At 33.0% G+C, this 25,710-nt stretch overlaps 1 protein-coding gene across 1 annotated transcript; it reads right to left on the minus strand.

Moving 5' to 3' along the window:
* Positions 1 to 20,044: 20,044 nt before the first annotated feature.
* On the minus strand, positions 20,045 to 25,346 carry LOC110693199 (zinc finger protein JAGGED-like). The gene is made up of 5 exons (XM_021870370.1): positions 24,559 to 25,346; positions 24,300 to 24,391; positions 23,674 to 23,790; positions 22,593 to 22,689; positions 20,045 to 21,197 (listed from the first exon to the last, which is right to left on the minus strand). Coding segments are annotated over exons 1-5 (657 nt in total). The 5' UTR covers positions 24,561 to 25,346; the 3' UTR covers positions 20,045 to 20,848.
* Between the last annotated feature and the right edge of the window lie 364 nt (positions 25,347 to 25,710).

Consider the following 25,710-nt stretch of genomic DNA (forward strand, 5'->3'; position numbering starts at 1 on the left):
ATTGAAAGACGTTCAAAGATAGACAGATATTATTTTCGTGCCTCATAGTTTTTATCCAAATTTTATATGTTTGGATAGCCCTTGAAATTATATTTCCAATGATATATTATAATATCAATTCCGAGCTATAACGGAAAAGATATGAATAAAATGTCAAACTCTATCCAAAACTGACACCGTCTCACTATTTCGGCCATATTTTTTATTGTACAAAATATTTTAATCTGATTTTAATTGGGTTAGAAAGTAGACTTCAATAAATCTCCAACGATATCTTATTCATTTTATTCCAATTTCTGAATCAAAAGATATGATAAAAACAAAAACCGCAAAAACTGTTGTCTATCGCAAGAGTTTTATCCGATTCGAATTCTTATCTTTTCTTGATTCTTCAATCCTCTTTTTCCTTATAAATAGAGGTCATATCTTCCCTTTTTCAATCATCAACAAGCTTGATCATCAAATAGTTCTCTTCTCCCTCTTTAGCCTAAACACTAGCCTCCCTATTCTTCCATAATACTTCCCCTAAGCACTACAAGGAGTCCATACAATACCCAAAATTTTTATACTTAAACCAAGGCGTGAAAGGTATAAATAACTGAGGGTTTGGACCAAATCAAATCTACTTTTTATATAATTTAATTTTCATTTGATTTATATTTTTATTGAAGTTACTAACAATTTATTCATGATGTGAACGCGAGGAATGTGAGTAATTAATTAATTTAATTACTTATTTTATTCTTGTTGCTAGTATCATGATTAGGTTTATTACTACCTCCGTTACATATTATTTGCAACGATTAGACATTTTTCCTCTCTACTTTATGTCAAATCATTGCAAATAATATGTAACGGAGGTAGTATTTTATTTGACTAAAACTATTATTGTTAAATTGCTTCCAATATTAATGTGTATTCTATTGTTATTATGATCACTATATTGCATGTTTAAAGGGAATATGTAATTGAAAATCACGCCTAATAAGATAATTTGGACGACAGATCCTTTTTAATTTTGTTATTAATTCAAGTGATCACAATATTTAGAATTATATGTTGCATTAATATTAAACCAATTTAACTTAATAATAGTTTGGAGCAAATTGAATATTTTGTTTGTATGTCTTTGAGATCGCAGGAATCACTTTTCACAATAAGAATCGAGTAGAGGTCAATACGGGCGAATGTGACTCCATGACTCACTTCGTACCATCATCCCCGATCCTCCTTTCGTGGTTCCGAACCATATGGAGTTAGTAATCTCATGGATTATGAATGGGGTGTAACCTTCACGGGTCAATCGTTGTTGCCTATCGTTGTCCCTTATCGTGGTTTCCTTTTTATGATCCGTGAACGGTTTACAAGTTCCTTAAAAACTTGTTGGCGGCTCCCTACTTTGCTTTGTCCCTAATCGTTGTCCCTAATCGTAATGTCAATTTTCACTTCCTATGAGTGTCAAGCATATTCACAACATGATTTAACGTAAGCGTACTTCGAACAACGCCCATAATAACAAAAGAACTCTCGACAATTATTTCGTATCTTTTTTAATTCAAAAAATACCGACCCCTTTAGTTTATTCATCCAAGAAATCGATGTACTATAAAACTTAAATGGTTAACTCCTTATAACTAAAAATTATAGAAGTTTACCTTTTGTTCTTTCTTATAATTATTTTTTAAACTAAAGAACTCACTAATCTAACTAGTGTAGTTAACTTTTGACCAATGATGAGGTCATTAAAGGTGAAAAAAAATAAGAGGTCCTTACCAAAAACTTTAAGTCCTTCATGTAAACTCAGAGTTTGTATCGACTTAAACTAGTTTTTTAAACTTTTTGAGGGAACTTTTTGTACCTTACAAGCATGCTTATGTTCTAAATTAGTTAGTTTAACTCTACTAAGTTTAGATAGGTTAGATAAGATAGATGGTTAAGATAATTAGGGAGCATAAGTTAAAATAATTTTTTGTCAGGAAGGTTACTCATTGCTAATAATAAAATTCATATTATTTCAAGGCTCTATTCTCTCCCACTAATCTTCAAAAATTTAGATTCAAAAAATTATGATAAATATATTCAAATGTAATAAGTTTAGGATAAGTCCATATAACATAGATCCAATAGGATAAGAGATTAAGAGAATAAGGAAAATTCAGGTAAAATAACCTTTATATTAGTAAGATATGGTCCTAAGCAATGACTTGGTGGGAAAGTGATCACATCTTTCATCAATAGAAATGAATACGAAAACACCTACTAAACTCCACTTGAATAGTTCTCTTTTTGAATCAGTCAACAAATGTATATATTTGGGCCAGATAATTGTGAAAGTGACAAAACCTTACACTATAAAATTATACATTTTATTACAAAACCAAGCAACGATAAGTCGATAATTTAGGCCTTAGGATTTTTATTTTTATTTTTTTTTTTTATTTTTTTTTTTGAGGAGAGGCCTTAGGATTTATATACTATTTTTTTTTGGCTTCCATGTAATCTGAATATCTGATATTTTCTTAATTTTAATACTTTCTCCGCATTTAAATAATTAAATAAATGAAATATTTTTTACTTTTTGCACTATTTATCTAATTTACTTTGACTAATGTTTTTCATTTAGATCTAAGAATAAATATAGTGGTGTAAGTACTTGTTAGAATTGTCCCAAATTAATAGTTTATTAACATTCAAATGTTATAGTTTTTACTTATTGATAATTAAAATATTATCAAAAAAAAAAAAAGAATTGCATTGATTACATGCACAAGAAAAACATTTTATTTATTTAAAAATAGGCGGTAATTAATTATTACAAACCCTCATACTAATGAATTACAAGTACATACTAAGATATTTATAACTCTCGTAAAAATAAAATATTTATAAGTGAAAACAAAGAATAAATTTTATAATTAAATTTCTAAATTTTGCATCATTTGTATCAGCGCGTTTCTGGTGCAGTTGGTCGCACGGTGTGGCAAGGTGTCATATCAGTAACCCTTTTAGTAACCCCTCAAATAACCCCACTTAAATAACCCCTGACCAAGTAACCCCTAACTGACCTGGTAACCCCTAACCTAGTAACCCCTAGTAACCATTGACCAAGTAACCCCCGACTGACCTAGTAACCGCTGACCGACCTAGTAACCCCTGACCGACCTAGTAACCCCTAACCTAATAACCCCTAACTGACCTAGTAACCCCTAACCTAATAACCCCTAACTGACCTAGTAACCCTTAGTAACAACAAGTAACCCCTAACCGACCTAGTAACCCCAACCACAAGTAACCCCTAACCGACCTAGTACCCCTAACCTAGTAACCCCTAACCGACTGAGTAACCCTTAGTACCCCCCTACCTAGTAACCCCTAACCGACCTATTAACCCCTAACCTAGTAACCCCAAGTAACCCCTAACCGACTTAGTAACCCTTAGTACCCCCCTACCTAGTAACACCTAACCGACCTAGTAACCCCTGACCAACCTAGTAACCCCTAGTAGCCCCCGACCTAGTAACCATTAAGCCACACCCAAACCCACCGTAACCACCACCAACACCAACCTTTCTCAACCGCCGTCCTCAAAACCTTAAACTCCACCACACCACCACCAACTCCCGTACCACCAACAACCATTAAAATTGTTAAAAAAAAATTAATCAAAAATCGCACAAAAAAATCATCAAATTCTTCAAAATTTTTGGAGTATAACTTACCTTTGCATTTGAGAACAAATTTCTGTACGAGTTTTTGTTCTTTACCTCATTCCATTCAAAATTTCTTCAATTTGTTCTTTTGTCATAATAGGGTTCGTAGTTGCAAAAAATCTAATCAAATTGGTCACTTCAACTTGTTTATATGTAAGTTTGACTAAAATTTGTTGAATTTGAGAAAAAGTAGAACAAAATTGCTTGAATTTTGGAGCAGTTACAATGGATTTTAGAGAAAAATTGATGGTTTTGAGAGAGAAGATGATAGGAGTGTGAAAATTGTTTGAGGAGAGAGAAAATCAAGATGCCTTTTTTTCTAAGCTTGGAGAAGAAGAAAAGAGGAGAGAGAAAAAGAATTAAAAAAAATTGTGGCTGGCCACACGGTGTGGCCAGCCACATATGAAACTTTGTGCATTTGTATACATATATCAATCCAAAAGAGCACAAACGAGGCTTCTTAATTAGTCACTAGATCCTCTGTTCTATAATCATATTCTTAAAACTACGTAGCTATTATATTTAATGTATTTTGTGTAAAACTCCTTTATCATAATGTTTTCCATTGATTAATGCGGAGTATTATTTATACGAATTACACTATACAATAGAACTTACCGTGTTAAAAAATCTATCAAAATAAGATAATAGTTGTACTAATTAAGTAAATTAAAATATATTCGATATCTATGAGTACTTGAGTAGAATATTTGAGAATACAAAGTAGAATTCACTATCATAATTCAATATTTTGATGTTCAAAGGCGTATATACGTGTAAGAGTAACCACACCACCCTAATCATTAATGACTGTAATTTGAACTTTATTTGATCTTCAACATCGTTAAGGAACACTACCAAATAAAATTGCATGGACCACCTAATACATAAGTCATACATACATAAACCTCGAAAATTGAGCAAAAAACACATAGAGCTAGCATCAACAACTAACCATGCATTCAAAAAAATGATGTATTATGAATGGAAGTTTCTTCCCCCCTCGATTATGAATAAGTTCAGGGGAAATAAAAGTGGATGAAACAAGTATAAGTCTAAAAGGAAAAGTGCCAAAGAAACATAACATGTACCCTACTTTCCTAAACAGGCTACTATTGTTTAAACCAATGAATTGTTCAACCCTGCAAATATAAAAACATTTCATACGTTAATTTTATATGTAAGTGATTTTTGTGATAATATATGGTTGGTTGCGCATGCTTTCAGAATTTATTACGCACACATGCAGGTGTGATAGTGTACCCTCACCTTCATCTATATATCGTCCTATACTTAAGACTAACATCAAAGTATTTTTTACATAAAAATCGCCATTTTCAACATCATTGTCATGCAACAATCCAAACCCACTTCTGATTCATGAAATGTAACACTTGTTAATGAAAAACATAAAAACTTCAGCTTAAAGCTCTGAATACCACTCAAACAAGTACTTTTTGTGCATTTGAGAGAGTGGGGTTCCATGTAAGAAAAAGATGTGTCAATGGAGCGGGAAGGATTATATTGGAGGATATTCATGATGTGAAATAATTGGAGATGCGCGGATAGTAGGAGAATTTTGTATGTTAATAATAATGATATAATAGGAAGTTAGTATTGGACTACTCTAACCATCAACTTAACATTTTATTTGAGTAATCAAAAGATAATGTATTGTGAAAATGCATGATAACATGTAAAGTTTGTTGAGCCTTTTGGTTTTGATGGACAAATTGACAAACTCGACTAACGAATGTTTTGAGTTTTTGGTGAATAAAGGGTTCAAGCAAAGTTCGTTCCGGAGTAGGAACTTGGATGCGGAGTAGCATTCTCTAAAAAGCCTCGTGCAAATCTCAAGTTCTAGTTTTAATTGTGAGCACTCAATAATATAAAGTCGGAAAGGAACTCAATGACTTATGTTATTAAAAAGACTACTGGAATAAAAGTTAGTTTTAAAAGATAATTTCTTAAGGAAAAAGATAATTTATAAAAGTTTTATCTAGTCATCTATTTTCGAATAAAGATAATTATCTAAGATAATTATCTAGTTGTTTTAATATAAATAATTAATTTATCTTTTCAAATAAAATCCTTTTTAAAATAAAATCTTTTTAAACAAACTTTTGATAAAGTTAACAAGCAGTTTCTTTGTTGTGAAAATCTCTGATTATACGGTTTTATCAAAGCTAATGTTTATCAAGTTGTTGAGATAGTGTATTAGTGAGATAAGGCTAGGAAACCTCCTTCATGATCACCATTTGTCAAGATACCTCCACAAGTTGTTAGTGGGATGTTGGCATGTGGACGTGATTATAGTGGAGGTTAATGACTAAGCCTTCTCTATAAATACTCATGCAAACTATCTCAGCAAAACACAACTCTTGAGCATAAAAATTCCAGTAGCAACCTAATAACATAAAGAGAGTTATTTTCCTTCATATATTCTTGAGTGTAACAGGTATTTGTAATTACAGATTGTATTGAAGCACTTTGGGGTTTGGGATTGTGAGTTTGTGTAAGGTGAGGTCAAGGAAGCTTCGCTGCTGAAGGCTTCTGTGAGAGTTGGGAACAAGTTCCTAATTTGTGGAACTTGTTAACGGGTTTGAATCTTCACTTGTAAAGAGTTTGATTACATAGTGGAAATTTAGAAAAGCCTATATCTTCTCTCGTCATTATTTCATTTAGTTAAATTCCGCAAAAGTTTTTAGATTTCATCTCAAATACAACTCACCCCCCCTCTTGTATTAGCCAGTTAGACTTTCAGTTGGTATCAGAGCAGGAACTCAGAGCACGCAGGCAACCCTGTTGAGTAAGTTCCTGGGAAAATGGCTTACGCAGAGGAAAAGGAATTCGGGAGTACATCCATTCAAAGGCCTCCATACTTCAACGGCAAATATTATCCTTATTGGAAGGATAAGATGGAAATCTTTATCCAAGCAGAGAACTATCAGGTATGGCGGATTATACAAGTAGGAGATTACGAAATTACGAAAACGAATGCTAACAATGAGGTAATCCCTAAACCTATGGATGAATATGAAAAAACTGATTTCGAAAAACTAGAAATGAATGCTACTGCCAAAAAGTTTCTAATTTAGGGACTTGGACCCGATGAACATACTCGTGTCAAAGGGTGCAAATCCGCAAAGGAAATTTGGGATCTTCTGGAAGTTACACATGAAGGAACGTCAGATGTTAAACGTTCCAAAATAGACATTCTTTTGTCTCAGTATGAGCGCTTTGAAATGGGAAACAAAGAATCCATTAAAGACATGTTTACTCGATTTAAAAGTATTACTAACGAACTAACGTGTCTTAGTAAGATAATTCCTATAGATGAGCAGGTCAGAAAGGTCTTAAGAAGTCTTCCAGACAATGACAGATGGAGAGCAAAGGTTGCAGCTGTGCAGGAATCAAAAGACTTCACCAAGTTCAATCTGGAACAGCTTGCGGGTTCCCTCATTACCCACGAGATCCAGTCGAACAATCGGACTCAGGAGACTGTCAAAAGTCAAGGGCTAGCACTAAGAGCTAATGAAGAATCCGAAGAGAAGTCTGACATTGATGAAGAAGAAGCTGCAATGTTGGTGAGAAGGCTGAAAAAATTCTACCGTAACAACAAGTTTTTAGACAAGAAGAAAGGATACAGTAAAAGAAATCAGGAATCCAAAGCCAAGTCTTCTTGTCACAAATGTGGAAGCACCAACCACTTCATCAAAGAGTGTCCATTATGGGAATCTGAGAAAGGCAAGGCAAAAGAAGCTGATCAAAACAGAAACTCCAAGCCTAACTTTTCTAAAACAAATTTCAGGAAAGCAATGATTTCCACGTGGGGAGAATCAAGTTCCGAAGAAGAGGAACAGGAACACACAGACGATGAAGTAGCCAATCTCTGTCTAATGGCAAAGCATGATGATGAGGTAGTCATTCAACCTAGTTATTTGAAATCTCTCTCAAAGGATAAGTTAATCTCTTTATTGTTAGAAACCTTAGATGAATATAAAGAATTATGTGCAAAACTAAGGCAAGCCGAAAAGGCAACTGGAATTTGTAGAGATCATGTTAAGTATCTGAATAGCTTAAGAAATGATGTTCAAGGCAGATTCTTTGAATTGTTAGATAAAAATATTATGCTAAAAGAATCCCTTGAAAGAGTCAAGAGTGAGAATATCATGCTGAATATTGAATTGACTCAATATAAAATGTTGTGTACTAACATTGATTCTTGCAGGTCTACTGAAGTTCCTTTAATCATGTTTAATAATGAACTAGAGCATGTTAAGAAAGACATAAAGGATACTAATGATAAAAATGAGAAACTAGAAAAGGACCTAGAAATTGCAAGAAAAAGTAAAAATACAGCAAGCACGGGTGTTTCTAAGTGGGTAAAGGAAGCTCAGACAAAAAGAACAGAAGGTCTAGGCTATGTTCATAAGAAGAAGTCTACTGGAAAGAAAAAGAAGTATGTGGATTTTCCTAGTGAGACTGTTTGTTCATTTTGTGGTAAACAAGAACATCGCAGTGAAGAATGTACTAAGAAAGCAAAACAGTACAATAAGAATGTGAACTATGTTTGGCAGAAGAAATCTGATTCAAATGTGTCAACACAGGAACCCATGAATGAAAGGGTTCCTGCTACTAACCCTTAATTTCTTTTGCAGGTCGCAGTGAGGGGGAACAACCAGTGGTACCTCGATAGCGGTTGTTCTAAGCACATGACAGGAGATGAATCTAGATTTCTCTCACTGACGGCCTATACAGGGGGAACAGTGACCTTTGGAGACAATAAGAAAGGCAACATTGTTGTTGTTGGCAAAGTAGGAAGGTCAAGTTCCCATGCAATTGACAATGTATTTTTAGTCGAGGGTTTGAAGCATAATCTACTCAGTATTTCTCAGTTTTGTGATAAAGGAAACTCTGTAAGCTTTTCTTCTGAAAAATGCAAAATCATCAACAATAACACTGGAAAGATCGTTTTGGAAGGAACTCGTAAAGGGAACACGTATACCGTGGACCTTAACAAAGTTCCAAAATACAATCTATCTTGTTTAAGTGTTATTGAGGATGATCCACTTCTATGGCATAAACGTTTTGGACATGCTAGTCTTTCATTGCTTGAAAAATTAAGGTCAAAGGACTTGGTAATCGGACTACCTTCTATCAAGTTCTTAAATGACAAAATTTGTGAAGCCTGCATCAAAGGAAAGCATGTTCGATCATCGTTTAAATCAAAGAAAATGGTAAGCACCACAAAACCATTGGAGCTCATTCATATGGATCTGTGTGGCCCCGTTAGAATTCAAAGTAGAAGTGGAAAAAGATATGTCTTAGTTCTTGTGGATGATTATTCTAGATTTACATGGGTCATATTCTTACATAGTAAAGATGAAACTTTTGATATGTTTATGACTTTCTTGAAAAAGACACAAAAATCAATAGGTAATCAACTTATTCATATGAGAACTAACCATGGTACGGAATTCGAAAATTCCAAGTTTGATGAATTTTGCAGGGAACAGGGAATAAGTTACAATTTCTCAGCGCGAAGAACACCACAACAAAATGGTGTGGTTGAGAGGAAGAACCGAACATTGGAAGACATGGAAAGAACAATGCTAATAGCAAGTGGGCTTCCAAGGAATTTTTGGGCAGAAGCCGTCAACACAGCATGCTATATCATCAACCGAGCCATGCTCAGACCAATGTTGGACAAGACACCTTATGAACTGTTAAAAGGGAGAAAACCTAATATTGCTCATTTAAGAGCCTTTGGATGCAAATGCTTTGTTCACAATAATGATAAAAGAAATCTTGGAAAATTTGATGAAAGGAGTGATGAAGCAGTCTTTTTAGGATATGCATCTAATAGTAAAGCTTATAGAGTTTACAATAAGAGGACTATGTGTGTAGAAGAAAGTATACATGTGATTTTTGATGAAACTAATAATTATGATTGTATACAGGAATATAAAGATGGAGATTTTGAAATTGGTCTCACTCGTTCAACAGACCAAGATGAAGAATTAATTCCTAGAAAGCAGCCTGTTCGAATTACTGAAAATACTGATAAGGAACCTACTGAAGTTCCAAATAATACTGAAGCCTCTGTTCAAAATACAGAAGAAACAGAAAACACAGAAGGCGAAGCAAATGCAGAAGCAGAACACCATGAAGAAATGGAAGAAAGAGCAACTCAAAATAACACCTTTATACCAGCTCAATCATTCCAACCAAAGCCATGGAAACATCAAAGGTCACACCCCCTGGATAAAATTATAAGTGACCTAAGCAAGGGAACTCAGACGAGATCCCAACTGAGAAACTTTTGTGCATTCAACGCCTTCCTATCAACACTGGAACCTCGAAATCACAAAGAAGCCTTGGAAGATGCTGATTGGATTGTTTCCATGCAAGAGGAACTAAATGAATTCGAAAGAAACAAAGTGTGGCACCTTGAACCTAAACCAAAGAATCAAAAGGTTATTGGTCTCAAATGGGTATACAGGAATAAGCTAGATGAACATGGCACAATTTTAAGGAACAAGGCAAGATTGGTTGTTAAAGGCTACAATCAGCAGGAAGGTATCGATTTTGAGGAGACTTTCGCTCCTGTAGCTAGATTAGAAGCAATTCGTATTTTAATTGCATTTGCTGCATTTATGGGTTTTAAACTTTATCAAATGGACGTCAAATGTGCTTTTTTAAATGGTTTTTTAAAGGAAGACGTCTATGTTGAACAACCACCTGGATTTGAGGATTCAAACTTTCCTAACCATGTTTTTAAGCTTGATAAAGCACTGTATGGATTAAAACAAGCTCCAAGAGCATGGTATGAAAGACTTTCTAAATTCCTTTTACAAAATGATTTCAAAAGAGGAAAAGTTGATAAAACTTTGTTCTTAAAATCAAAAGGAACTCATTTATTAGTTGTACAAATTTATGTTGATGATATTATTTTCGGTGCAACTAATGAATCCTTGTGCAAGTACTTTGCCGATTTAATGAGCAGTGAGTTTGAGATGAGCATGATGGGGGAACTCAACTTCTTCCTTGGGCTCCAAATTAAGCAAACTAACGAAGGAATAATGATCCATCAGCAGAAATATGTGAAGGAGTTATTGAAAAAATACAGTATGGAAAGCACAAAGATAAACCACACTCCCATGGGAACAACCACAAGGTTGGACCAAGACCCCAAGGGAACTCGTGTGGACCAAAAAAAATACAGAGGTATGATTGGTTCCTTGTCATATTTAACTGCTAGCAGACCTGACATTTCGTTTAGTGTAGGTCTTTGTGCAAGATTTCAATCGGATCCAAAGGAATCGCATCTAACAGCCGTCAAAAGGATTCTACGATACTTAAAAGGGACGGAAGACTTGTGTCTGTTCTATCCAAAAAGTGACTCGTTTGACCTAAGAGGATATGCTGATGCTGACTATGCAGGAGATTTAGTAAATCGTAAAAGCACGTCAGGTATGGTCCAATTCTTAGGCTCTTGCATGGTTTCTTGGAGTTCCAAGAAACAAAACACTGTTGCTCTATCCACTGTCGAAGCAGAATATGTGGCTGCTGCTGCATGTTGCTCTCAATTGCTATGGATAAAACAACAGTTGCGTGACTATGGCATTATTTTAGAGTGCTTTCCTATTCATTGTGATAACACAAGTGCCATTTGCATCTCTAAAGATCCAGTACAACACTCTAAAGTTAAGCATATACATGTAAGGCATCACTTTTTGAAAGATAATGTTGAAAAGGGCTTAATTAAGCTAGATTTTATTTCTACTGAATGTCAAATTGCTGATATATTAACTAAGCCTTTAAGCAGAGACAAGTTTGAAAAGATGCGTGTGGAATTGGGGATGCTACGGCTAAAGTGATTTTTGTTTGGAACCCCTAAGGTAAAATCGGATGTAACTAACAATGCTATGCTCAATCTTGTGTGCACAACACAGCTGAAATTACCCAGGGGAAAGATTTGTGAAGTATTGAAAAGTCACTTATACATACTTTTAATATGTTAAAAATATTGAGCCATGTTGTTCCAAGTTCCCTTTTCATCATTCTTTATTCTCTGTATTATGATCACATAAATTATCATCATAATTTACGATCAATTTGCACTTATCTATCTTTTTAAATTTTTTTTATCTGTTTTCCTTCTTGTTATTATCTTTTTTTTCCTTCCTTATTTTTTTCTTATCTTTTTCCTTCCTTATTTTTTTTTTCTATGTTCAATTCTTTTTCTATTCCTCATATAATTCAAAAATACAAAAAGATTTTTTTCAGAAGATAAGGAGCTAGTATATTCACTACTCCTTACTTTCCGTATATTTCTTATCTTTTAAAAGTTTATCTTTTATTGTGTTAAGTTTGAAAATTGCAATTAATCCACCCTATTAAATTCCTACTACCTCTAAAACTACTCTACTACCTCACCATAAACCGTCACTTTTTCTCACCCTTCCCAATTAAACTCTTTTTCTTTAACACTCCACCCTCACCAATCACATCAAATTAACTTCTCCATACACCCTCATAAAAACCGGCCTCACTCTCTTTCCTTCCTATTCACACTATTCATCTTCTCCTTCCTTTCCACTCACCTTCATAACCATGAAAACCAACCTAAACTCAACACCGAAACCACCAAAAACCCGAATACCTCCTCCCAAACCTTCCTCTGCTGACGGCTCCCCTGAACCAGTCCCAATTGTCGTCGTTCACCCACAAGCTCCACCAAAGAGAAAGGCTACAACCGTGAAAGGAGGCGACAAGAAGAGGCGCAGCTCTCAAAAGTTTCCATCTTGGAACTACACTCACGGCTATCACATCAATTATGACTGGTGTACGGCAAGTAAGTTCTCCGAATTCACCTCCTTAATTGATTATCAAGAATGGGTGCATTTGTTCCAAAATTGTTCTCACTATCCAATTTACCTAAGCTTCTGTTTGAATTTAAAAATACCTTCAAACACAACAATGGTGTATGCACTGCTACAGTCAAAGATACTTACATTCATTTTGATGTTGCATATTTAGGGAACTTGTTTCAAGTCCCCACCTCTGGCTATAGTTCGTACCTAAAACACAAACAAATTGTGCAAATTGGGCATTATGATGAGAATATAATAATCAAATTTATAGGTGGAAACCTAAAAAGCAAGACTTCACATCATAACATACTCACTCCTCTTCACAAATTACTGCTCAATTTCACATGGAGAGGCATTGTTCCCCGTTTGCAAAAACGAAGCACAGTATCCTTACTAGATGCAACCATCATCTTTTGTCTTGCTCGAAAAATAAAAATAAACTTTCCAAAACTAATGATTGAACATTTGGTTTTCTATGCTGCTAAAACTACTATTCCATATGGATCTCTCCTTACTGTGTTGTTTAAGTCTTTTGGGATTGATGTTGAAAGTGAGTCACCCACTTATATTAAACCTGAGAACATTCTTTCGGAGCAATCTTTGCTTCGCCTGAGCCTTAAACTTGAGAGTGGGATAATTACTTTCTTGACTAGAGGAGGAGAGGAGAAAAATAGTGGAAAAGGGAAAACACAGGTTGTAGAGGGAGATACAAGTGAGTCAGAAGAGGAGGAAAGTGAATCTGAAAAAGAAGAAAGTACAGAAAAAGGAGAGGAAGACAAAGAGGAGGAAGAAATTTTTGAGGGGGAAACACAGGAGGCAGAACCTGAGAAAGAATAGGAGACTCAGAGTGAGGGGGAATCTAGTTCAGAAAGTGAGAGTCTTGACCTCCCTTTTATTCCTGTGTTTAAAGGGGAACTCAGGAGGAGTAAGAGGAAAATTGTCAAACCTATTGTTTCTACTCTAAAGCCTGTGATTATTGAAGACATTAGTTCTTCAGATCACTCTGACCCTGATTTTACCCCTACACAAGTTCCTTTTGCTTCTGAGCCATCTTCTGTTCATGACTCCCCCCCCCCCCCAAAACAAGCTAAACCCTCTTCCACTCCTGTTTCACCTCCAAAACAGACTTCTCCCTCTCCCTCCCCAGCTTTTCTTACATCGCAGCCTACAGGCTTTGCTGCCTTCTCTGGAACAAATGCTTCTATTTTTGATATTCAACAGGTGAAAGCGGTAATGGAGCAGCTGACAAAGATAGTGAGCACAAAGCTGGAGGAAATGGCAAAGCAACTGACTTCTCTTCAACGCCAAGTGCAGGCTGTGGCAGACACTCAGGCAACTAGTTTTACTGGGATGGAGAACAAGGTTGATGTTGCTGAGAAGAACATACTGCACAACACTCAGGAGATATTGGAGACGATTAATAGGGTGGCTTTTGAAGAAGTGGAGGAAGCTTCTAATGACCCAATAAACCCAGCTGATGAACCTACCTATTCCCCATAATTGCAATTTCGAACTTGTCACTTTTAATTTCTTTTGCTTTTGCTTGTTTCATTTGGATTTCAGTTTGTAATTCTTAACTCTTGCTACTCTTTCCTGCTTTTGATTTTCGTCTATGGGAACTTGGCTCGTATTTTTCATATGATTGTGTGTGTTTGCTGATAATTTAGTACCTAACTTATTTTTGCCTTGCATTATTTGAGCTCACTATTCCCTACGTAGTCTAGTGGGAGTATAGCAAAATGTTTTTTTTCAATCTTTTGATAATGCCAAAAGGGGGAAAAGACAAACTTCATGGCGGCTAAGGTGTTTACCAAGGAACTCACACATCGAAGGTACAAACTTTTGCTAAGTTCAGTTAACTCAATAAAGTCCTAGTAATCTAAGTTTTTAAAGTCTTTGTTAATTTTTCTTTTGCTCAGTCTTTTTAAAATAAATACTTTTTAGTATTCTTCTAAGTTCTTTAATTACTCTGTTTGTTTTTTTTTGTTTTCATGTCTTGCTTTAAATTTTTGTTGCATGCCTGGATGATTTTATTTACCTAAGTTTGTCAATGTTTGTCATCATCAAAAAGGGGGAATTTGTTGAGCCTTTTGGTTTTGATGGACAAATTGACAAACTCGACTAATGAATGTTTTGAGTCTTTGGTGAATAAAGGGTTCAAGCAAAGTTCGTTACGGAGTAGGAACTTGGATGCGGAGTAGCATTCTCTAAAAAGCCTCGTGCAAATCTCACGTTCTAGTTTTAATTGTGAGCACTCAATAATATAAAGTCGGAAAGGAACTCAATGACTTATGTTATTAAAAAGACTACTGGAATAAAAGTTAGTTTTAAAAGATAATTTCTTAAGGAAAAAGATAATTTATAAAAGTTTTATCTAGTCATCTATTTTCGAATAAAGATAATTATCTAAGATAATTATCTAGTTGTTTTAATATAAATAATTAATTTATCTTTTCAAATAAAATCCTTTTTAAAATAAAATCTTTTTAAACAAACTTTTGATAAAATTAACAAGCAGTTTCTTTGTTGTGAAAATCTCTGATTATACGGTTTTATCAAAGCTAATGTTTATCAAGTTGTTGAGATAGTGTATTAGTGAGATAAGGCTAGGAAACCTCCTTCATGATCACCATCTGTCAAGATAACTCCACAAGTTGTTAGTGGGGTGTTGGCATGTGGACGTGATTATAGTGGAGGTTAATGACTAAGCCTTCTCTATAAATACTCATGCAAACTATCTCAGCAAAACACAACTCTTGAGCATAAAAATTACAGTAGCAACCTAATAACATAAAGAGAGTTATTTTCCTTCATATATTCTTGAGTGTAATAGGTATTTGTAATTACAGATTGTATTGAAGCACTTTGGGGTTTGGGATTGTGAGTTTGTGTAAGGTGAGGTCAAGGAAGCTTCGCTGCTGAAGGCTTTTGTGAGAGTTAGGAACAAGTTCCTAATTTGTGGAACTTGTTAACGGGTTTGAATCTTCACTTGTAAAGAGTTTGATTACATAGTGGAAATTTAGAAAAGCCTATATCTTCTCTCGTCATTATTTCATTTAGTTAAATTCCGCAAAAGTTTTTAGTTTTCATCTCAAATACAATTCACCCCCCCTCTTGTATTAGCCAGTTAGACTTTCAAAGTTGATCATGAGCTCTAACTATTTAAGTTTTGGTTGAATTAGTTATTTGATAGTTAATACAATACAAAGTGTTAACCAAAGGCACATGCCAAGTAACACAGTTAGAATAGCTAGCTTGAAAACACAAATTGAACATTAAAGAGAATTGTGAGGGGAAAAAAAGGGTTACAAAATTATTTTTTGGATACAACAATGTCTAACATGCACTACTACCATTTATACAATGATTAGGTCTATGGTAAAATCGCACCTATTGATAATTAGCTTGTAACTGATTGATATAACAAGATGTTTTAAGTAATCTAACTAGCTTGTTGTCTTAGCTAGTTGTGTAAAATTATGTAATAAATTACAAATAATTGTCAGCTAATCAATGCATGTAATGAGTAAAAAGAACTAAAGGCCTATTCTCATTTACTGAATTGAACTGAGCTAAACTGAACTGAACTGAATTGTTTATGAGAGAAGGAAATAGGAACTGAACTGAGCTAAACTGAACTAAACTTAACTGAAATTAAGCCGAAGAGAACATGTCCTAAATGTTTGATAAACTAATACATAGTATAATATAAAGTTCTTTTGAATGTTTTGATAATTATTAAATTAGTAATGAGAAAGAGTGTGAAAGCTATTATAACAAAATTGCGGCTTGTTATTATATTTATTTGGTGTGTCAAGGATGTAAAATAGCCACGTCGGGAGAAAAAAAAACACATTAAAGAGGGGGGTGAAGTTAATTGAATTGGGGTGTTTTAATGGAAGTTGATAACAATGAGGAGTACAAATGTACAATCATCCAAGTAGAGTAGACCGCGTGATCTGCAGTTTTGAACCAATATTGGTCTTTTTGAGATGAACAGTCACTTTCATGCATCTTCAATTATGCATGTTTTGACAGGGGTTTACTCTTCCTCATCCACTTGATCTAATTTGTGCTATGGTTCCCGTCTTCAAATTTTAATCATCTTAAATTATGGTTTACATTATATTAGAGACATACTTGTACATATATATATATATATATATATCTCTTTTTGACAAATTGTATATATATATCTCACATAAACAAACATAATGATATTATACATAGTAAAAGTCTTAAATAATATTTTCGATCTTCATTTTTGTTGAGATCATTTGATTCATGAATCGTTAATGCACCAAACATGTGGAAATGGATATTCACTTAGAACGCGAAAAAGGATCCCTTAGGGTAGTTTGATCGTGCTCTTCAAATCCCTTCACGTACGTACGTATGATCGCTGAGGAGGCAGTGGCCTGGAGCTCCAGCTTTGATCAATAATTTTCTTGCATAAATAAATCACTACTGACCTTACGTGTCATGTGATAGTTGATGTAAAACCGCTAACATCAATAGCAAATTAATTAAATAAATCCTACTGATTTTAAAGGTTAATTAAAGTAAAACCGCTAAAACTTACAGTGGTTTTATTGTTAGTGAAGAATAGCTATGAAAGTAGATAGAAAATGTCAGATAATATCAACTAATATATCCTAAACCTAGGATGAGAATATTCTATGGATATTCTCTATCAGAAAACAAATCTTTAATCAATCTACCATGAATCTTGTGTGAGGAATTAAATTATTAGCTTACACACTTATAGAGTATATAATCGATCTTGGACTTAGAGGCCTTAAATCAAAAGTTAGAATCGATTGATACAAAAGTATATACCAACACATATAAGCAGTAATTTTTTAATTTTAGCATTTCTATGAAAACCACTCATCAATAATTAGAAAGTAAAAGTCAGCTAAAATTTAATAATCTATTAAGTACAAATTTGTCTAAAAATAATTAGTTTGACCAACCTAAACAAGAGTGATGATGATGATAAGTGAGACATAATATTTGGGATCTGCATAGGATTTTGCACCAAATTAGTTGTTGTTTTCAAATGTAATGATATAGTACATAAAACAATATAATACAAACAACATAATGCCACAAAGAGTGATACATGATTGCCATGATATCATTATTATCTCTTATTTTCTCATCAGGTATCACTTCTCGTTCTCGGATTTGGATCCTCTATATAGGGTGGTCCATATTTATATATATGTATTTGCCTGAGAGATATTTAGCAGTGCTAAACACTTCTATCACTTTTAGTTCACAATTTGTAACCTGATATCTGCATTTATTGTTGCCTAGCAACCACACACATTATTGATATGATTGTCTCTATTTCAAATGGAAGGGCTCGATGGCTCGGTTTGACTCGGGTTCTAGTCAGGTTCGGTTTGAACAATGGTTGTTTAGTACTCAAACTTCGTTCTCGGGTTCAAATTGAACTAGCAAGTTAAAAAGCCCTATTAATTATTTCGATATGAGTTGTTTGTGATTATTGTTAAATTTTACACTTCTACTAATCAAACATACTATACGTACAACTCCTCCGGCACAAATTAAACAAACGTAATTCAACACCATGCAAAGTCTGAAGATACTAATAATAGCATATAGGAAAGTCGATCTTAATCTTGTGTTTCATTAAGGCTCTCTTTGGTTTAAAATAAAACATTTTCGATGAAAGTTGATTTTTCATGGAAAATATAGTTTCATGGGAAACTATTTACAATTGCAAATGAATAAGTTTTCATTTGTTTGCTTCCATAGTTCCTTACAAGAAAAGTTAAAAGAGGAGTTGAAAATAAATGCAAATAAGTTTTGTTTTCCTTGTTTCCTTACAAGAAAAGTTAAGAGTGTATTGGTGATGATGGATGAGAAGGAGGTAAGGAGGAGGGAGTAAAATGCGGTTTCCCTTCTTTTATACCGGAATTAGCCTTTCATTATTAAGAGATTAATTTTCCTCAGTTGAGAAAATTGTTTCCCGCTCTTCACAATGCAAACCAAATAATAAATAAAAATGCTCTTCACAATGCAAACCAAATAATAAATAAAAATGAGGGATAAAAAAGGTGAAAAAATCACTTCCCTTGAAAACATTTTAAACCAAATCAAACGCACCCTAAATATAATAATACGGAGTATTTCAATTTATTAACTTTAGAATATTATTTATGAGATATATAAAAAATTCTAAAGTTGCAGATAACAATTAACGGAGGTAGTAATTAATATCTCATCATATCATATCATTGCGTTAAGATTGTGAGATCAAACACTTATATGATCAATTTAGAAGCGGAGATCTTACACAATATCCTCGTTCTCCCTATTCTCAAATACTCTAGCTTGTAAATCAGTTTTTTTTTTTTTTTTTTTTGGGTGATGCAAGGCTTGTAAATGAATGTTAGATTAAACATGCATTACCATGAAGGGTTTCTGTTTGGTGTGCACCTTTCCGATCCTTCATCCTTGGCATATCTATAAAAATATTTTTCAAAAATTAAGGAAAAAAAATAAAATAAAAGTAAGATTCAAGTAGCACATATTTTGAAGAGTTTTGTTTAGAAGCTATGGAGTAGATGATTAAATTCTTACCCTGACACGTTTTTTTAGATTAAAGAAAGAGCATGACACATTTTTATAATGGTATCAATGACACGTAATTCTAATTGTTTTATCTCGAAAAATAGCTTAGTGTATGTGCAAATCCAAATTGGTGGACCAAACTTAAGTAAAACTGTTAATACTTGATGTCAAATCTGATCTAGTACTCCGTAGATAATTGAGATTTAGACTTTTTAGATTTTTTTTGAATTGGTTGTAAGAGTAGTTTAACTATATTTAATTAATAAAACATTTTCTTCTAATAATAATAATAAAAAAAAAAAGTACTCCTATTTATATTTTCAAATCGGCTCTGGTTTTATTTAATTTGATCTTAACGTGCCAAAATTCTTTTAATTGTTTAGAGTTTACTCCGTAATAAAAATGTGATCCATGTGATGAACTTCATTTAAATCATACGTACTCTCTCCATCCCTTAATTAGATGCCTACTTCTCTCTATAATGTGAAAAATAAATGCTAAAAGTAAGCATCTAATAAAGGAACAGAGGAAGTAGTATTATTAATAAACATCAAATTTATCAATTAGAGTCCTTAATCAACCACACTATTTATTTAATGTAATCACTTGATCAATGCAAGCTTAGTTAAGGTGTGTGTGTTTTTTCAAATTGTTTTAACTTTTATTAGCAAAATTAGAAGAAAAAGTACTTCCTTTGTTTTTTTTAATATTGCAACATTAAGGAGAAACGTACCTACATTTTAATGCTTAATAAACTTAAATATCTAAAGATTAAAGGTATGTATTAAACTCATATATTAAAAGTTTATAAAACATTAAACTCTATATTAAAGGTATGTATTTGTAGACATGAATTCAACAAGACCCAACAATACTTCAGGATATTCTTTCCTAGGCAAATATCAGTAATTTTATTTTATTTATTTTATTATTCTTTTTTTGAGAAAAATGTAATTTAAATAAGTGTTTGAATAGTTTAAAAAATGTTCCCGTAGACGAAAGTTTGGTTACCTTGTTACATTCATTCATTAATTCATTTTGGCTCCCTACCTAGGATTTGAAAACGAATGTGAAACTCTGAAATCAATTAGAGGATAATCCATAATGATGCAAATGGGATTGAATCACACACTTTAGCAATACTTGTGGTGAATAAAGCAAAAAATAGAGCAATAATTATCTCCTAAAATAGCCATGCAAAACAAAAAAAATAATAATAAATGAGAGAGTGAAAAAAAAAAGTATAATAAGAGAAACAGTAGGTAACAAGAAAGGAAGAAGAGGAGTTAGAATAGGAAACATTCAGTTCATATCCAACTGGTTGCTTACCTGCAATAACACAAACTCTAGTTTCTTTATGTTTTGTTTCAGTTGAGTTCAATTCCCTCCTTTCCATAAACCTCCAATTCCCTACCAAACAAACTATCCCTTATTCTCTCTCCTCTGCCCTCCTTCTGTTTACTGCTCCTCTTCTGAAAGAGAGACACTGCAACTCTTTGTGATTTCAACCCTACTTTTTTCCAATACTTCCAAAACCTACCCTTATATTTTTTTATCATTAAAAAAACTGTCATTTATCAAACCCCTTTTTTTGCATGGCCCTCACTAATCTTAATTAAGAGGGTTATATTAAAATGCATGGTTAATTTTTAATTAATATGGACTTGTTAATTCATCTTCTTGGTCTAGACCGTCGCGCCCGCCTGGTGGTCCGGTGAATCCTGGTATGCTTACTGGTGCTCCGATGCAAGTGTAGTTTGTAGGGGATGATCCGGTGAGTGCATGACCGTGTGCCATGTAATAGTCCCCTGATGGAAGTATACGTGGCGGTGGCGTTGTGGTGTACAAGCATGGTTGTTGCTGATGGTGATGATATTGTTGTGGTGGTTGTAGCATTGTCGATGACGCGCTACCGGAGAGCATTATTGGTCTTGTTGGGTAGACTTGTTGTGGTGGAGGTGGTGGTGGTTGGTGATACATTGCACTTGGTGACACATAAGACCTATTCAAAAAAGTGAACATAAATTAATCATTGTAAGTTTAATTTTGTTAAGAAATGCCAGGTTACATTTGTGTCACTAGATGACATGTAAAATATTACTCCGTACCACTTAGCTTAGATTTTGTGTCTATTTTTGGTCGGTCTTGATTTTGTTAGATAAAATCATAGGATAATTTGTCAATTATTACCGTAAGTTAATACCACTTTGTAAATTACTACCGCAAATTTTAAAAGTTGTGAATTACTACCGTAAAATTTTTTAAGATGTTGCGATTACTACCAAACCCCCATTAAACCCAACTATGACGTCATTATATCCCTTTAACCCGTGTTTGACCATGGTTAAGGGCTTTAACCAGCCCCCCAAAAAAGAAAATGGGTTAGGATATAATGACGTCATGGTTAAGGGCTTTAACCATGGGTTAAAGTAATATAATGACGTCATAGTTGGGTTTAATGGGGGTTTGGTAGCAATCGCAACATCTTAAAAAAATTTGCGGTAGTAATTCACAATTTTTTTAATTTGCGGTAGTAATTTACAAAGTAGTATTAACTTGCGGTGGTATTGACAAATTTTCCAAAATCATATAATGTTATATTTGAAATAAACCCCTGAAGTTAGCTTGCATGATTGAGAAAATATATGTAGTATATAGTGTTACATCAATTTCTAATTAAGAACTAAGAGAAAATTAATGCTTAATAATATTGTTATAAAGATGCAACAGATTAATAAAATATGTTACCTTATAGTAAGTGCTGTAAAGAATAGAAGCATATAAATACTAGCTGTATACTTTAGTATATACATATTATATCATTAAATCATCACAAATTGCTTTGTAGAATTGTAGTAAATATTACTTTATACATGTAACATAAATAATCCTCAAACATGTCATTAATATAGCCATCGATTATTATAACATTTACCATATATTTCCTCCGTTTATATATAGGTGCATCAGTTCGACTTTTACACTATTTTACGTGGTTCACTTTGACTAGCTTTGATGATTTATACGTAAGCAAAAATATAGGCATATGTAATCTTGTTAGATTCGTTTCGATTTATATTATTTTAATATCAAATGTTTATAATTTTTACGCTTTAATAATTAAAGCTATTAGTGATTAAAGTCATGCATCAAAAAACGTGAAAAGAGAAGTAATGTTACAACTATAAAAAAAATAGAGAAAGTATAATTTTCAAATATTTCGACTATATATAATACCACCTCGTATATGTGTATGCTTCTTCATAACATTTTATCCAAAGATAAATACTCATTTCATTTTTATCAAACTTTCCATTGCATTTACTATCAATATCTCTTTTGACAATCGAATATAATATTAAGTGATGTTGGAAATAGAAAAAAAGGAAAAAATTACCCTAAGTGGGTGTGAGGATGGTGAGGAACCGGAAGGGGAGCGTTATCAGAGCTATACACCAGTTGCCGAGCCTTGTTTAGCGTTTCTGTCTCTCTCTCTGCACCCAACAACACCAACATTATTAGCAGCTACTTTAGATTATCAGAGTACCTATCTATCATATAAAGCCTAATAATTATTTAATTAATACTTGTAATAAGACATAAATAAATAATTTATAATAGTAATAAATGTTAAAAAAAAGAAAGATCAATCAAATCAAAGGAGACAAGCATAAAAAGTGTAAGAAAAACAGTAGTTGTTGTTATTACTAGTAAGTGTGCTAGAATTTCAGAGGTTTACAAGAAGGGAAAGTTTTTGATATGACTACGCCTCTCTCTCTGCCTTCTTCTGATTCTGGACTACTCTAGAATCTGTTCATCGCCGGCTTACCCTAATATCTACCACTATGTAGGAGTATCTTTCTATCTTATTGTTTTTTTAATTCATTTAATCAATTGTCAATCAGATCAACGCCTCTTATTCTAGGGATTCGTGGTGTATCAATTAAATCAACGCTCCCTATTACGACTAGTTTTTATTTACTAATTCTGTCTATAAAGACTTTCTATTTCACTGTCCAAATAAGAAAAACAATAAAATTAAAGATAGAAAAAGAAAAAAAAAAAAAGTGAGGGATGATTCAAATGATTAGTGCTCCTCCCCTGATCTCAGGTGATCTTGGGATTAATTCTCATCTCCATTCTGATTCTTTAAACACCAAAAAAATAGAAATAAAAAGAATTGCTATTTTTTGTTGTTGTTATAAATACTACTCAATTTGTAAACTTAAAATAAAAACGATTTTATATTAATTAATTATGATTCGGCATCAACATTATTGCCGAGTGGGGGGCGTAATAGCCACGGATTATTGTATTAGCAATTTAGCATGAATGAAAGACTATAACCTAGGGGTTATTATTTCAAAAAGAAGATTTTACCTTTGGTACAAAAAGTTAATAGGAAATTAAAACACATAATTAGTTAGGATAATTAATTTTAGTGGAAGAAGTATTAGAGCGAGGGAGAAGAAACATGCCTTGGCGGTGGCGGTTCATGTGACCACCAAGGGCTTGAGATTTGCAGAACTTGAGGGAGCAAAACCTACACTCATACACCTTCCCACTTTCATCTTTGTTCTTCTTTTTCTTATGCCCTGCAACATTTTTAAAATAATTAGAAATAAATTACAAAACACCCAAATCAAATTAATCCACTTTTGGAAAATCATTATAAACATATCAAATGTTTTACAATAATAAAATGTAATGCTTGTCAAAAAAAAATGTAATGAGTAATGACACAAAATTTACACACACACAACAAAAGCAAAACCTAAACCCTAATTCTTGTAATATGCAAACAAAATTTATACAAAAATGTGGAAATTTTTAATTAAGAATAGTATATTCATCTTTTACTTACCCAAGATCATATTTTCACTAAAATAGTAAAATGAGTTTTTCTCTTTCATTTTTAAGAAATTCTCATGTATATTAATTAAAGCTCTTTTTTTTTGGATAACTAATATAAGTATAGTGTGAAATCAATGCTATGTCATCCATATGTAAATGAAAAAGGTTTCAAAAAAAAAAAAAAAAAAAAAAGAATAAATGACATAGCATAAAAGTGGGGAAGGGTTAGGAGGGAAATAATTGAAATTACCAGAAGTAGAAGTGTCTTCATACAATTGTTTGCCATCTCTAGTGAAATCCTCCGGCAAATAATTTAGGTCCAATGGGCTCCCCTCTGGCCTCCTACACCACCCCACCATAAAAAACACACAAATTAGACAACCAAAATTATAATTTAATTAACTCGAACGGGATGAACACTATTGATTGACTATATACAATACACTCGTTGTATACAAGTAATCAAAACGTACGATAATAATAAAGATAAGAAAAGAAAGTACGCGTACATGGATGGGAACAGTAGTAGTAGTAAACGAAGAAAGAAGCTAAGAGTGAATTGAGTGACTAATAAACTTGGAGTTTGAAACTAACTTGTAGTTGTAGTTTGAAGGTAGTGAATGAAGAAGAAAAAATTAAAAAAATAATTGAAAGATTTTGTAAAATTTCTTTCAGTTCACTCTGGCAGTCAGCTGAATACTCATTTTCTCACTCACATAAAATTGATGGCAAGAAGAGACATAAAGGGTGGGTCTCGTGACTTTAAAAAGGGGAAATGAAGGGGAGAAGAAGTAAAAGGGTGTGTTTTAAATAAGTGTCATTTGGGTTAGGGTCCATTAGGAAGGGAATGAGAGTGACAAGGCCTTACCCTAGTGTGTCTAGGTCTATGGCCTAATTCTATGTTATAGTACTGCTTCTATTATTTCATAATATTTCTTTTTTTTTTTTTTTTTTTTTTAAATGGATGGTTGTTTAACATTAATTTAACACATAGAGTTATGTAAGTTGAGTATGTGTTAATGAAAAGGATGTTTGTAATTGTCTAGAGATTGGTGTTTGAATATTATAAGGGGGTTTTTCAAGAGTTTAATTATTGACTTATGGTAATGATGAAAATGATAGTTGATGTTTTTGTTGGTGATTACTAATTGCCTTGTTGTAAATGAGCTTATTAGCTATTCCCCCCGTCCATAAATTACATTCCTCTTTCTCTCTATTATGTGAGGAATAAATGCTAGAAAGAGGAATGTAATTTAGGAAAAGAGGAAGTAGTTGATATTGTTACGATTGTGTAATATAGCAATACAACGTACATAGAATTTAGAAATATATGATAATTATATTGAAAAAAAATGAATGGGGGAGGCTAAGGACAAACCTTTTATATATATATATATATATATATATATATATATATATATATATATATATATATATATATATATATATATATATATATATATATATATATATATATAAACACATTGGACTAAACTCCCTAAAGAACAACAAAATGTTGAATCAATAATTAATGCAAAAACTAGTGTGTGACCCGGGCTTTGCCCCGATTGATAATTTGTATAATTTTATTTTTATATTAGAAGCTTTAAAAGACTTATTAATTTATTTAACATGGGTAAATTAGAATACATTGACATTAA

The sequence above is a fragment of the Chenopodium quinoa genome, unplaced genomic scaffold (assembly GCF_001683475.1).
Source record: "Chenopodium quinoa cultivar QQ74 unplaced genomic scaffold, ASM168347v1, whole genome shotgun sequence".
NCBI lineage: Eukaryota > Viridiplantae > Streptophyta > Magnoliopsida > Caryophyllales > Amaranthaceae > Chenopodium > Chenopodium quinoa.

Bases quoted from the DNA above. Each gene is read 5' to 3' on its own strand.
- LOC110693199 (XM_021870370.1), bottom strand. The intron at 23,791-24,299 runs GTAATTTCAATT...AAAATGTTGCAG, and splicing joins TGAAGACACTTCTACTTCTG to GGCATAAGAAAAAGAAGAAC. The intron at 22,690-23,673 runs GCATGTTTCTTC...TGTTGGGTGCAG, and splicing joins CATGAACCGCCACCGCCAAG to AGAGAGAGACAGAAACGCTA.